The sequence below is a fragment of the Tachysurus vachellii genome, chromosome 20 (genome assembly GCF_030014155.1).
Source record: "Tachysurus vachellii isolate PV-2020 chromosome 20, HZAU_Pvac_v1, whole genome shotgun sequence".
Lineage (NCBI taxonomy): Eukaryota > Metazoa > Chordata > Actinopteri > Siluriformes > Bagridae > Tachysurus > Tachysurus vachellii.
This window is the reverse complement of record NC_083479.1, coordinates 13,872,559-13,887,397: the sequence shown is the minus strand read 5'-3', so window position 1 is coordinate 13,887,397 and position 14,839 is coordinate 13,872,559. Positions and strand designations below refer to the sequence as shown.

Genomic DNA, 14,839 nt, shown 5'->3' with positions numbered 1-14,839 from the left:
AATTGGCATCATTAAATGATTTAGAGCAAACTGATCTTAGGTTTATTTTTTTAAGTAAGTTTTTGTTTTTAACTCTCTGTTAGCTTTTTATGGATTTTTTTGAGTCATTAAATGTAATTCTGCTGTGTTGTAAATGGTCTTGACCATTTACAGATGTTTGCATTTATCAACATAAAACATCAGCAGTACCAAGAATTTCAGAAAATCTCGTGAGAATTTTTATTTTGGCTCTTTTCTATCTCACTTCAAAACAGCATCTGCAACATGAGAAAAAATACATTTTTTGAAGCAAACGCTGAACCCACTTCTTTACCTCCAGCTCTCTGGAGACAAACAGTGTTATATATCATGTTCTCATACTCAGGAAATGGTTCAATACCTCTTACTACAGGAAAGACCAAACATGGTAACAATAGGAAGGTGTGATGAACATCAAAAAAACATAGAAGAAAGACATGTCAGGAATAATTATTTGACTAATAAAATAAGAAATTCATTTCCTTGTTGTGCCATTTACAGGAAGTCATGGGAATGATTTATAGTGCAGTGAGAGAGAGAGAGAGAGAGAGAGAGAGAGAGAGAGAGAGAGAGAGAGAGAGAGAGAGAGTAATGGGGAAAAAGTAAATCTGAAGAACCTGACCCAGAAAAATCTGCATGCTCAGTGATGAGAGAAGTCTATGTACTGGCAGACAAGGCTATTGGTGTATTAAAAGATGAAGGGCCTTTTCTTGCCAAAAGACAGAATGGTAGGTTTTACCAAACAAGTGATGAGGCTAGCGTGAATTCATTAAACCTGCCATTCTCTGCTGATACACATTCTCTGCTGAGAGGCTTTTAGACAAATAGAAGAGTGCCTGTCATCCATCTAAAGGACAAGATCACTGTCAGGACCAGACAGCATTTGTGAGTAAAGTCCACTTTCCCACTGCTAGCAACAAGGAGGGGGTGATGTGTTTGGTGTCTTTCCTCCTGATAACTATGACTTTACAAAAACTGTGACTTTTTCTCATAGAAGAAATAATTAAAAGGCCAGACTTGTGTGTATGTGTGTATAAAGGCCCTCACCTCTGCCTGCCCGCCTGGCTGGTGCCTGCACCACAGGCTCATCCGTCTCCCACAGTGACCCTCTCTGCTCTGTCTGGCACAGACACACACACATAGCGACCAGTGCCCAGATGTGTATGTAATGGAGCCCAGGCAGGAAGTAAGTCACTTGACTGAGACTCAAGTGAGGTTTATAAAGACAACCCCATTAACATTAAGGCTGGATGCACACTAGCTCATTATTTACATGCTCCCTTCAAGGTTGTTTTAAAGCACAAGAAATGGAGGAGTGTGTGTGTATGTGTGTGTGTATGTGTGTGTGTGTGTGTGTTTGTGTGTGTGTGTGTGTGTGTGTTCAGCACTGCTCTACTGGACAGCTCCTGTCTCATTCACCACTAATATTCCCAAATGAATTCATGTCACACAATGTAATACCATTTTTCAGTGGCTCATTGAATAAGTTTTTACACAGAGATATAGTATTAGTATATAGTACAATATTTACCAAAGCAACACCCATCAGATTCAAATACATGTTTACAAATGAAATGCTGTTCCAGCTGGATTAGATCAGATTATATTCAATAAAATATTCACTTACTGATCGGTGCTGATTACTGTTAAGTCTGTAAACAGTTAGCAATGTACATAATATGTAGGACATAGTAAGCTGCACAGCTCAGGTACTCCAGGAGTGAAGAAGGTAATATCGCAAACTAAGACAGAAAAATTTAATAAATTACATAATTACATGACTCAGTCCAAAGTAAAGCAAAAAAAAAAAAAAAGTAGAAAATAAACATTCTAATTATATTGTTAACTAAAACCATCATCTAATATTGATTACAATGCATTTTAACATATGTTTAAATGCAAACAGGAACATTGTTGAATTTTCTGAATTTCCTCCAGGATCAAAAAGGTATGTATGTATGTACAGTATGTATGTATGCATGTATGTATGTATGTATGTATGTATGTATGTATGTATGTATGTATGTATGTATGTATCTATCTATCTATCTATCTATCTATAATGTACTGATAAAATGAACAAAATGTCCAGTGAACTGTGTATTTAACATTAAATTAGAAAAATGGACGCAAATCTGTATGTAGTAGAACGAGCTTACTTTGCCAAATGTGCATGTGCAGCAGTCAAATTAAATGTTAGATCACGTGACTAGTGGGAATTGCTCTAGTTGACTACAGTAATTGATCCAGCCTTGTGCAATACTGTGAGTGTCCCCTCCTCATCCACAGCAGGCCATACTGTCCATGTCAAAGCACTCAGTACTCAAGAAGGAAATATTTAGCACATTAAGGTCATGTACGTAAGGCCAAAGTCCGAGTCAGGTGGAGTCTTCCATTTATATTATGTCAGCTAGTTCATTGTAAGTAATAAAGTGAAACCCAAACAAATCACATCAGTTAAAACTACACTTTTATTATTGTAGATTAATAATTTAACACTTAATAATCCATAGTATTTATTAAATACTGTAAATAAGATGTGAGGACTTAACTGTACAAAGGCAGGCTATAGAAATTACCTACACTATTTTATGTCTCAAAAAAAGACGTTTTCTGCCCCTAATGTGATGCATTACATCCTCTGCTAAGTAATCCTGGAAGAAGATGCAGTAAAAAAGTTCAATACAAAAAAAAAAAAGTCTTGAAATATAATATGTCAGAAAAGTACCGAAACAAAAAGGGGCGGTAATTATTAACACTCTGGCAGGAGTATAGTGTGTTCTCCGGCTCGAGTCTTTCCCCAAAAGGCTCAGATATAGAACAGAGTAGCGTGACTAAGAATACACTGAGCTCACGCACAACTGATCCACTAAACATTTAATCATAACCTGCAGCTGTGAAAGTCTGAAGGAGAAAAATGTGTATAATGAATGTTTCTGAAGAAAGAATATTTTCACCACAGTCTCGAGTATTTTAATAAATAAAATAGCTGACATTTCTTTCCTTACTCAAGAAGGCAATTCTTTCCTTATCTATAGGCAGGTGGGGGAAATTTTTAAAATTTTCCATTTTTAATTTCCATTGTCCTTAATCCTGGGTCTATCCTGCTTTGCATCTGGTGTGCCAGGGAGAGGCTACAGATCCACCGTTATCCACCCATGATCAGATTTTCTGAGACTGAGTCTAAACTTGCTTTTAATGCAGCTTTTAACTATAAAGCTTTATATACTGCCATACTGCATGAGTCTAATATGACTATAACACTTTATATACAAACAAGCAATATTTGGAAAGGTATGGCTTTTTTTTATAATATTTATTTAGTCTGCTTACTGAAGTTTTGTGTTTTTTTAAGAAAGCAGAGACAAAATATCTTTAACTGTAGCAATAACCTGCAGTCATTATTAACTCAGAGAGCAAATATTTAGTAGATTTAGTCTCTAATCTCTTTCCCAAACAGTCTGAACTTTGCCCTTTGAGATGATACCAGACCTGATTCAACGTTTCTCATGAACTTCATCTAAAGAAACCTTTTCTACCACCTTCACATCATATTCCCTGAGAGACTTTACACTAGTCTAGACATTTATTCATGTTCTCCATTTGAAATATGACCTATTGAGATAACAGGCCACAAAAACATTTTGACATTTGCACACAATTTAATTAATGGCATTAGGTTTAAATACCACACATATTACATCTTGCCTCTGCCTTGCAGACAGCAGTGATCACACTGACATATTATCCCTGTGTACAGCTGAACATTTTACTGACTTAAGGTACTGTACAAGAGCAGTCTACACTTGAGAGTCCAGAGCCATTACCTTCTGTCTGGAGTGCTGACCAGTGGCCCCTGTACTAATCACCTCATGAGACATATCTGTTCAATGAGCTCATGACTTCAGCTGGTATTCTGTAGGAGACATTACAAACTAATAGAATTGTCCAATTTGGTTATGCTCTACATAAATCACACACCAAAGTAGAGTCGGCAGTAACAGCCAAGTGGGAAAATTGAAAGTTTTTTAATTGAAAACAGTATCAGTCCTCGTCTCAGATATTATTTTCAAACAGGTTGGAATCCATCTGTGTGCTATACAGAGGTTAATATGTCTGATATTATACAGTCAGTCTACAAAAATAAATGTCCCGTGGTAAATAAAATGATAAATAAAACATTGCACATGGTATTTAAGCAGACAGTAATAAATCTTAAAAAAGCTTCACCTATAGGCCATTTATTCACCAGCTCTCCACTTTTTATGAATGCACACCTCCTTTACTTTAATTTATTATCACAAAGCTCTTCATTTATCTGAATCCTCATATAGAATCCATACCAATTTTCGAGATACTTTGGTTGTTAGAGTTATGGAGTTAACAACCAGTAGCTGATTGCTACCACTGTTATTCTCACCAATTCCAAAGAAATCAAAGAAAACTCTATAATAATTGACCACTGATTCATAATAAATTATATCAGTCTACAAAAATGCATTACAAGTTATTTGAATTAAGGCTGTTTTATCTATTGAGCATACAATGGAAAAAAATGTAAATGAACACCTGACCATGTGATACGACTGGATAGTGCAGATCATTACAGCGGTGTAATAGGGAAAAAACGACTTCCCTTAAATGAGTCAAATAAGACACTGATGAATATGGGGGAAGTCTTATAGCGGAGATAATGATGGCTTGTGGTCTCAAGTTGCATGAAAATGCTACTTATATGGTAAACCTTGAGGGGAAACTACTTAGACAAAATACCGCAAATCAATGGGGTGTTGAATTCTAACTTATGTGTTCATTAGAAATCTCGGGAATGGAGATGCATCCGGTCACATGACTAGTATTGAAGAACAACTACATTGTGTAGTGTAAAAAATTTTTAAAAAACCTTTAAAATCCCAGCCCTCTCTCTATCCCTATAAAACATATCAAGGTTATCCAGTCATGATCGCTATCTGTGGAAATTTGGCTACTGACCACCATCGCAGCAGAAGGCATTTCCATTACAGCACTACACAGCACAGAGATCATTACTGACTGTGACAAATGTGTTTTCTTCCCCACAGCAGCCCCAGAAACCAGCGTCACTAGAGTGTCGTGTACGACAAGGATTCTGATCGACACAACGATAATAAAGTAAAAGCCTCATCACATAAATGGAAAGGAATAGAGAAATAAAGAAAACAAATCCAATAGGTTTCTTCGTCCAATATTTTTATCCTTAATTCCATCAATACCGGCCAGACTGCATGTCATACTTTGAATGTATGTGTATGTGACAAATAAAATTTGATTTGATTTGATTCTCTCCCAATTTAGCCAATGTCCAGTTCACAGCCTCTATTAATCATTGCAACATCACAGCACAGCTCAACATGCTTAGCTGACAGTGCTAACTCATTACAGGTATTGTACTCAGGTGAACACTGCATTGAGAGCAAAGAGAGGAATGACATCATCAATCATTAGAGGACGGCCAAATATGCCCTCTCAGTCACCTTGCTCTAGATAACTGTGGCACTGTTGATCTCCTGATCTTTTGTAGGTTAATGGTTAGTTTTGGTTAGTTTTCATGAGGACCGGTTTATGTTGCCACAGTGGGGTAATAAACATTCCTATATAGAGTTAGGATATATATTTACTTCCTACATATATTTTAGGATATATAACTGCTTTCTTCATATATTTTATTAATATATCGTAGTATCTAATGGTTGTGTGCTTCTTGAGTTTATAGACGATAAACATTATGACAATTAGACATTTAAAGGCGGGGTGCACGATCTCTGAAAGCCAATGTTGACATTTGAAATCACATAAATAAACACGCCCCTAACCCAAATGGGTGTCACCCCGTTTTGATAGCTCCGTCCCACACATACATACGCAACCCAGGCAACTATTATTATTATAATAAATGAACTCAATGAGTAATACTATGGTAATACAGGTCAAATGTGTTTTTGTAGTATTGTGTGTTGTACCGTTAAAGATTTAGCTCCGTTTCACGCGGAAGACGACGTTCAACACCTAGAACCCGAGGCAGAGGTAACGGTAGCGGCTAATATCAGACATGCGCACTGAACACTCTCTCTGCCGCATATGGAGAAGACACACCCCTTTCTGCTAATTGGCTACACGTTTGTTTTGTTAGTCGGCCCGACTCAGTTTTCTGAAGCATTTTTGAAACATCGTGCACCCTGCCTTTAAATAAGGAAATAAATGTTGTTGACATGACCAGTTATGTACAATAAAAATGAAACTATTCACATAGTTTCAACATTATCCCTTATAATACCATATACAGCCCAGTAGACTCCTGAATGTTAGAAAAAAAATGCTTCTCTTCAAATATAATTGATTTCTACACAACAAAGCCAATCCTGGCACAGAATCAGCCGACAGGAATACATATAGTACCAATAATCCTTTAACATCATTTTAGGCTGTGAACACAAAGAGAAAATCTCAACTGAACAAATGACAGGTTAAGCTCTTGAGGTTCTTTATCATCTGTGAGGTGTCACTGTTGAGGAGGTTACAGATTCAGCTTGTCCTTGTTGGGCTAATAATATCTGGGCAGACATGTGGATGAAACAGTTTTTTTCTGCCTGGGCATGGATTCAAGGAAGTACTACTGGCTAATTGAAAAAAGTGATCAAGTGTCAGATTAAAGCACATGGTGCTGCATACTGATTACCTGCTCAAGGATGCGCTGAGAGGATAAACACTGGACAATAGGAAACATGGTAATATCAATGCCACACAACGTTTTCAGATCTCAGAGCCAATTTTTATCAGTTCTAACCAGTATGCTAATCAGTATGCTAAGCTAAATGGGGTGACTGAGGACAAGTAACTAAAGTAAGAAAAGACAGACTTCATCAAATTAGATATTCAGGAAGGCTTAACTTACCACAAGGATTGTCATTTGATAGCACAATAATTCCAGAAATAAAATAAAAATGTATGGTCATTAAACCAAAGTGGAAAAACCCACAATAATTCAGAAGTATGTACAGAGCATACCTGCCAGCTTTTCGAGCCTACTGTATTTCTAAGCATAAAACAATTTATTTTTTTGTATAGGTTCATACTGAAAACATTGTCAACTGTCTATTTTAAAAAGCTTCGAATGATCGACTGTTATAACCTCGACTAGACAATAATACACACAACAATAATGCGATGCGGTGGTTATTAGGCAATGTTGATTACAAGCAGGTCTCTCTTCTTACCTTTGATGACCTGCACAATGGCATTCTGGGAATCTTCACCACGTTCATTCACAGCTGTGCATGTATATGTTCCAACATCAGAATCTGTAACTTTTGTTAACTGCAGTTCTGATAACGCTCCTCTGTTTGACAAACATAAAACCGTATTATTTGTTAGAAAATGAATTCTATTTCTCAATTATATCACACACTGCTTTTCAGAAAAAAAATCATAGACCTTGAGGCATCTGTGATGGGGAGCTGGCTGAAGGGTGTAAATCGGTCATGTACCAATTTATCGGGAAAATGAGACGGATTTAAAAATGTATGACATTTATTTTTTTGATAAGACTCTCATATATAACTAACCTGCTCATTGCTCAAGGCTACACATTTTAGGTTTATTAGTCAGACCATAAACATTTCTGGTTGAATGTCTTCCTGGAATTCTGATATTAAAAGGAAGGGAGGAAACCAAATACATATTTAGTTCTTAATTAATTCTGGTTTACAAAACCTCCTGGGTGATATTATTAGACAGGGGTAAAAGTTTTAAATGTTTTAAATGACTTAACTAATAAATAATTTGAGCTCTAAATACACACACAAAAAAAATCTGTTCAGATTACTACACATTAATTACAAATATAATAACCAAAAAAAAATTATTATTCCTGGATTGCAAATGTTGTTGAAAAATCATATACTAAAACCTATAACTTGGACAAACGGTTAGTGTGTGTGAAGCATGCCCAGGTATATGTAACAGGCAGTGAGCAACATCAGAACAATATTTTTTTCCCAATACTTCAGCCTGCTGTGTAATGTATTAACTCGTGACCTAACCGTTTCTTGAGGCAGGCCTCACCTGCTCCACAAAACAGAAAGAAAAGTAATATGTAACAGGAATACAGGTGCTCACTTTTTCTTCAGCTTGATTTTTCTGGTGTCATTTTTGACAATCTTGTTGCCGTTTTGATACCACTGGATCTTGGTCTGTCTGCCGCCGGCTAAAAGCTCGCACCTCAGCGTCAGCTTCTGACCTTCCTTCACTTGCATGTTAGTCAGCTTCTTTAACTTGGGCGTGGCTGAAACACAGACAAAAAATCAGCTGGTTAATCAGTGACATAACCTGAACAAAAGTAGGGGCTGCACAATATGTCCTTTCATGACTGTTTTTCTCCATCCAGAACTATTCAACCCATTTAAGAGTGTTTAGCGTAAAAACCTCAGAAAAAAAACCCACCTCATTTTAAGTGCCAAACCCCTTTTTGAAGAAAAACCAGCCATGACCAATTATCTTAGATAGAGGGAGACATGGACATGTGTTCATTGTGTGCCAACAGACCTGGAGTGTTTTTGCATTACTCCATCTGTTAATATTCATTATGCCTGACAATCTTTTCAGCAAATCCAAGCCATTCCACAATCCCATGAGAACCAACAGAGGCTTTTGCTCCTTTCCAAACAGCTCCACGGTGGGTCTGCACATTTTCGAGACACCCGCACCTCCAGTTACAGACAAACACAAAAGAATAATCAGCCTCCTTTCACATCTTAAACGACCCACAGGGTTGCCATGAAACTGTAGTTAAATGTGAAGTCCAGGCTTTAAGAGATGTGTTTGGGGGAAAGTTCATTATGCAAATGATGAGCAAACAGCTAACTAAGAGTAGGCCATCAACTCTTCAACCTCTTGAAGCAGAAGAAGCTTATAGAGCACCTTTGTAAAGGTTGTTGGAGGATATAGAAGGCATTATCCACTAATAAACTCAGCTTCAAAGGCTTCAGATTTCCCCAATGGATCTTTGTAGGCTTGGAATCAACAAAATCTTCTGACATTCCATGAATAATATGCAAAGTATTTCAAGCTGCTTACACCATCTGCTGATATATAACCTGTTTGTCGGTCATAAGAATTTCAAACTCAAGGAGAAAAATCTGATCACGCAACAATCTGGGCTGTGGTGATGTTTACTCCTCTGAGCTTGTCTGGATGTCCAGTCATTGTTGGACATCCAGTGGAAAATCACTGTAAATAACTGGACAGATGCAGCACACTTTTATATCCATTACAACATTTCTTAAGTCTTTAAGGTGAAAGTGAAATAAACATCCCCTTGTTGAATTGATACCGAGAACATTCTGTTACAATAAATCCAATAATTACTTTAAAAGAGAAAAACAAAAAACTTCTAAAAATATATAAAGGTTATTGTGAATCCTTTAGCCCATTAGATTCATGACAAAATTAGTCAATTCTAATGCCGAATCCAACACAAAGCATTGTTCCAGATAACTTATTGTATTTTGTTACTATAGTGAGTAGAAGATATTTATGTTTATTTATGGATCTTACCTAACAACAATTACTTAGCAACACTCAATATCACTAACAATATCAATTAATGTAGGTGAAATTTAAGCTCCTAAAAGAAAATACAATGCAAAATAACTTTAAGGCACTGAACATGAGTTTGGACAGTAATGCTACTCTAAACTCTAATTACTATATTGTTAATTGTGGCTATTTACTGCTCATGAAGTTGTACATTGTGTTGTATTATTATAATGCCTTATTTTTTGATGTACCAATATTTTATTATATAATACGCTATATGCTATTTGTGTAATACCTTCATCGTTGATATTTATCCTTTATATAAAAAATATACGAAAGCATTGATATGATATGAACAATTTCCTACTTGATGTAGTGGCACGATGACCACTAATATTATCATCAGGCTCACATGTATTCACAGTTTGAGAATCAAGAAGCTTAAAGTGTTTTTGTTGATATTAGCAAACATGAACTATACACAAGCTGAAATTGACCAAGTTGGCTTATTTTTAAAAATTATTTTTCTTTCGACGACCACGTGAATGTTAACAAAACAATGCGTCTCTAGCATTGAGCATTTATTTTCAGTTATCAACCAGTATTGATCTTATTTTTATATCATTGTTCTGGTAGTGATTAAAAACAACTGAAATGTGAACAAATACTTCAAATAAGATAATAAGGTAATAATAAGAATAAGTCAGCAACTTGTGCCTCCCTAAAGGCCACAGCTGCCTTCAGTAATGTAAAAAAATGTTGATATATTTTTTTGGTCATATATCCCAGGCATGCTCCCAGACCTACAGCCTGTCATCAATTAGTCCATCATCTTTGGGCAGGTCTGTAATTACACAAAGCATTGTGCAAGGCAGAACTCACAAGACCTGAATAGACAAAAGTGAAAGGGAATATTGCAGGTTTCCCCCTAGATATCATCATACCGGTTTTACATTTACAAAAAAAAAAAACAGGTTCATGACAGTTGTTACTTTTATTCCCAATTACCTCCCAAAGGAGCCCAACCCAAACAATCACTCTCATTCAGAAAAAAAAGCCCTACTGATAAGAGTGAATTCCATATCTAAGTAAGGTGTAAGGTTAAAACTATTTGAAAACAATGAACTTGTACTATCCTGAAATTCTTTCTGAAGTGCTATTCACTCATTTAAGCTGACATCACTGAGAATTCTGTGAAATGGTGCACATATTTTCATGTGTCTTGGTGTTTGTGTGTATGTGTATAGGCAATATAGTGAACGCAGATATATTTCTTTGCTGTACTAATCTTTAGTGAAGCATATATACAGTACATGCTCCAGGAAGTAAAAATACAATATGTAACAGCGCAAAAAAAGATAGTAGGCACAACATCCGAGTAATACTTAAACAACACAAGCAATCAATACCATAGAAACACTCAACTTAATCAGTCTGACGTTTATAGCTGAACTGTTGAGCAATAATGCTTCAATACTGGCCAGTGTCACAGGCAGTATACAGATGTCTGCCTTAAGACTTAACAATGCTGCCAGAATTGACTGATTTCTTCCTGCCAAAGATGAGTATTGCAGAGTGGGTGGTCCAATCATTTCATCTACATCACTGTAAAACGAGTCATTTGTCACAACCATAAAAACAGTTCTACATATGACAGATAGCTCCATTTACAGCTTGTCTTTCTGTATGTTTTTGGTGTTTTTTTTTGGTGGATACAAGCTGCTTCTCCAGCTGTTTCTGTGTGTCATGGAGGAGTCCCCTTCAGGGAAACTCCTACACTGTTCTTTAGGCCACAAAATTTTCACGGACCAGGGTTTGCATTCCAGCCATCATTGGTCTGCTGGACAAGGAATTCCATGATCTAATACTTAGTCCAGATACACACATCAGGGTCCAGCCATATTCTGACTTTAGTCTATGGACTATAGGGACTTGTCTGGAAAATAGTACATAGCTATAACTCTTTTAACGTCTGCTCAAAGACTTGCCTTAATGCCGTAATTGGTTGGAGGCTGTGGGAGTTTAAAGACATTCCTCTCCTAAAGCAGAGAGCCATCGATCCTCCAATGTAGTCAGCAATTTATTTACACTTCACATGTTTAGGATTAGGAAATGACGAATAACGTTGAATTGACTATTTATTTAAGTATTTATGTAAATGACTTATTTATGAAATTAATCTCCATACTGAGATTTTTTTATCAATTACATTTGAATGAATGAACATTTGTGATTGACCAGTCACCAAACTGTACTTTTCTTGCTTGGTTAGTTATCAACGTGCTGACATGACAAGACATGTTTTGTATGTATATTTTTGCTGGAAAACTAATTTAGAGTACATAATAAACCTTACCGATCTCTACAAGCAATTCTAATAACATTTTAATACTAAGGGTACAAAACATGTTCATTTGGTGGCACCACCCCAAGTGACAAGGAAAAATACAAGTGTGGCTTGACCTTATACTAAAAAACAACAACAACAAAAAAGTTAATTAGTAATAAACCTAGATTAAAAAATTAATTTCATAAACAAACCATGTGTAGTTGGCTTAGCATAAACACAGCGTGCACTAAACGACACACTAAGATCTGAAATCTTACACAGCTCTCAGATTTGATCCCTTTCTTTTAGAAATGTCCATTTAACCCTCTGCCATTCTTCTGACTAACAGACTAACTGATAGTAACGGACACCTGTCAGAGCTTCACAAAGTCCATTAGGAAACAAATGCCAAACAGAGGTACGCTTACACCAGTGCATGCCGTCTCACGAATTAATATGATCACAGTATAACCTGAGTTATTTCAACATCTGAGATTTTCAGAGCATAAACCTGCCTGTTTCGACATGACCGTCTACGAGAGAGAAAAAGTTAGGTGCAGTGTGGAAGTGGGATGTAAAACAGGATATTGGATTTTAGAAAGGTTCATGACGGTGTCAAGAGATATAAAAAAAGAAAAATCCTCCGTGAACATCTTGTGTCATAGCAAAGATTATTGTGGTTTAAGAGAACAGAAGGTTGTATACAGTAAGTGTATTCAGTTATAGCTGCATTTCTCAGACTGGTATTTTAGTGACTGATCTTCTATGACTGCAGGTTTGAGACTGAAATGTGACCTGTTTAAGGTTTTAAAGAGACATGACATCTCAGTTCCTTAAAAAACCTCTTAGGTAGTTATTTCCAGATAATCAAACTGCATATGATTTATCTATCATTAATGTCTGGCTAAAATGAAACTCAGTTCATTCCACAAATGCAACCTGTGCTGAGAAACACAGTCTGCAAAACAATAAAAAAGAAAAAAAAAGGAACAAGAACTTAGAGATCTCAGATAAGACATCAGGACTTTAAGTAATTAAATGTCGCACGCGCTCTGTTGTGACTGGGGTCACCAGCACTAATCCCATACACTTTACCGGGGTTCAGTCATTTTACGCACCTGCTTGGTCGCTCTTTTCCTCCTTTCGCCCGCGCTTGTCTCCCTTTTCTCTTTTCTTGCCCTTTTCACCTTTTCCAGACATGCTGAACCGTGAACTCGTTGCTTCAGTGCTTCAGGACTTTAACAGAGTTAGAAGTGTTTTGTTCCTCGCAGTCTGTGCGCGCGCTACTCTACAGCCTACTGTTGACTGGCCGCCGCCTCCTCCGCGCGCACGTGTTTTACAGCTCGCGAGGTTGTAAAGTGGGCGGGGCCTCAACTTTGACTAAACCTTACAGCTCAAATTTCTCATCAATTAAAAAGCAATCAATCACATATTAGACATAATGAAAACATTTGTTCATTAGAGTAACAACACCGATTCCTACGTACACTAAGCTGCCAATGCTGGGCCCCTGAGCAAGGCCCTTAACCCTCGATTGCTCAGTTGTATAAAAATGTAAGTCGCTCTGGATAAGGGCGTCTGCTAAAAGCTGTAAATGAAATATATTCTTTTGGGGATTTTTCTTGAATAATTTCCAAAGCGCACTGTTTTATTTACATTGTTTACTTTATTATATACCCATGTACATTTATAAAAAAAAAATACATTTAAGGTACTTAATTGGATCTTGAGGACCACTTATATAAAGACATATTAAAGTTAGCATAGCATGACACCAACCACGACAGTAGGAAAAGGTGTTTGGAACCTACAGCATTTTATTCCCGATTCTTTCCACTAAACTAGATATATTGTGCTAGGTTTCAAACATATAACTAATTTTATTCAAACTTGAACAATCCCATATTCTGGAGCTTGTAATTCCACATCCACAGAGAGCTGGTTCATGGGTACAATGTGAGGTTGAAAAGGCAGAAGCGATAACATTTATAACAGTAGCTGTAGAGCTTAGAGTCAAATCTGACTGTATATATTTGCATTTCTTCCCCATGTTTGCGTAGTTTTCATCTGGATTGCTCTCACTTCCCAAACAACGTGCCATAGGTAGACTGACTATGCTAAATTAGCTTTAGAATGATTGTGTGCATATGGGTGTGGTGTCATGGAACGGATTGGCAACCCATCCAGGGTTTATATAGCCGCCTCATTCTTATTGTTTCTGGGAAAGGCTGTGGATTCAACAAACAAGATATATGAGTGAATGAACTCGGTCATATTTTGTTTGATTCTATACCAAATAAAGTTACTTTTAATTTAAATAAATAGATGAAATAGATACAAGTAAAAACATTAAAGCAAGTCCAGACTTTTTGGACCAAATTTCAGGTTCACCTTGATTTTCAGCTCTGAAGACATTTTTTAAAGGACATTACTGGTTCCCATCAATGCTCACTAATGGACATTCGGAGCAACAGTGGCGATTTTCATCCTTTTGTATAAATATTCAAGAGTGTATACTGACAGAAACCCAATTCTTTGGAAACCCATTTTTATAGTTTCTACAGCTCCAGATCTAAAAATGTGTGGCTGCTTATTTGAAATCCAGACCTGAATTGACCAGACTACCTGACTTCAACTATTCTCTTTCAAGAGGTTCACTTTCTTTGTACAAACAACAGTCATCGTTTAAGCCAATGATGCAAATATGCAAGGAAGATGTTGTGTTTTTTATTAAAAGAAAAAAAAACTACTTATCAAAGAGTACACAAGTTTATTATAACAAATGATCACATTATCTAATATTTTAGGGGCCATGACTGTACTGTACCAATCAATTTTATTGTAAATCATTAAACTATATTTAATGTCCTGCATGGAAATAACTACAACATGCAAGAGATCACGTCATCCTTTTCAAAA

The 14,839-nt window shown here is 36.5% G+C and overlaps 1 protein-coding gene across 2 annotated transcripts in view; it reads right to left on the bottom strand.

The window, feature by feature from the left end:
• nrg1 (neuregulin 1) overlaps nt 1-13,216 on the bottom strand; it is a 39,204-nt gene extending 25,988 nt beyond the window's left edge. For both annotated transcript variants that reach the window (XM_060895845.1, XM_060895847.1), the window contains exons 1-3: nt 13,039-13,216; nt 8,173-8,338; nt 7,272-7,393 (exon numbers count right to left, since the gene is read on the bottom strand). In XM_060895845.1, the coding sequence (XP_060751828.1) occupies nt 7,272-7,393; nt 8,173-8,338; nt 13,039-13,120 (370 nt within the window). In that variant the 5' untranslated portion in view covers nt 13,121-13,216. The remainder of the gene's footprint in view (nt 1-7,271; nt 7,394-8,172; nt 8,339-13,038) is intronic.
• Nucleotides 13,217-14,839: the final 1,623 nt, after the last annotated feature.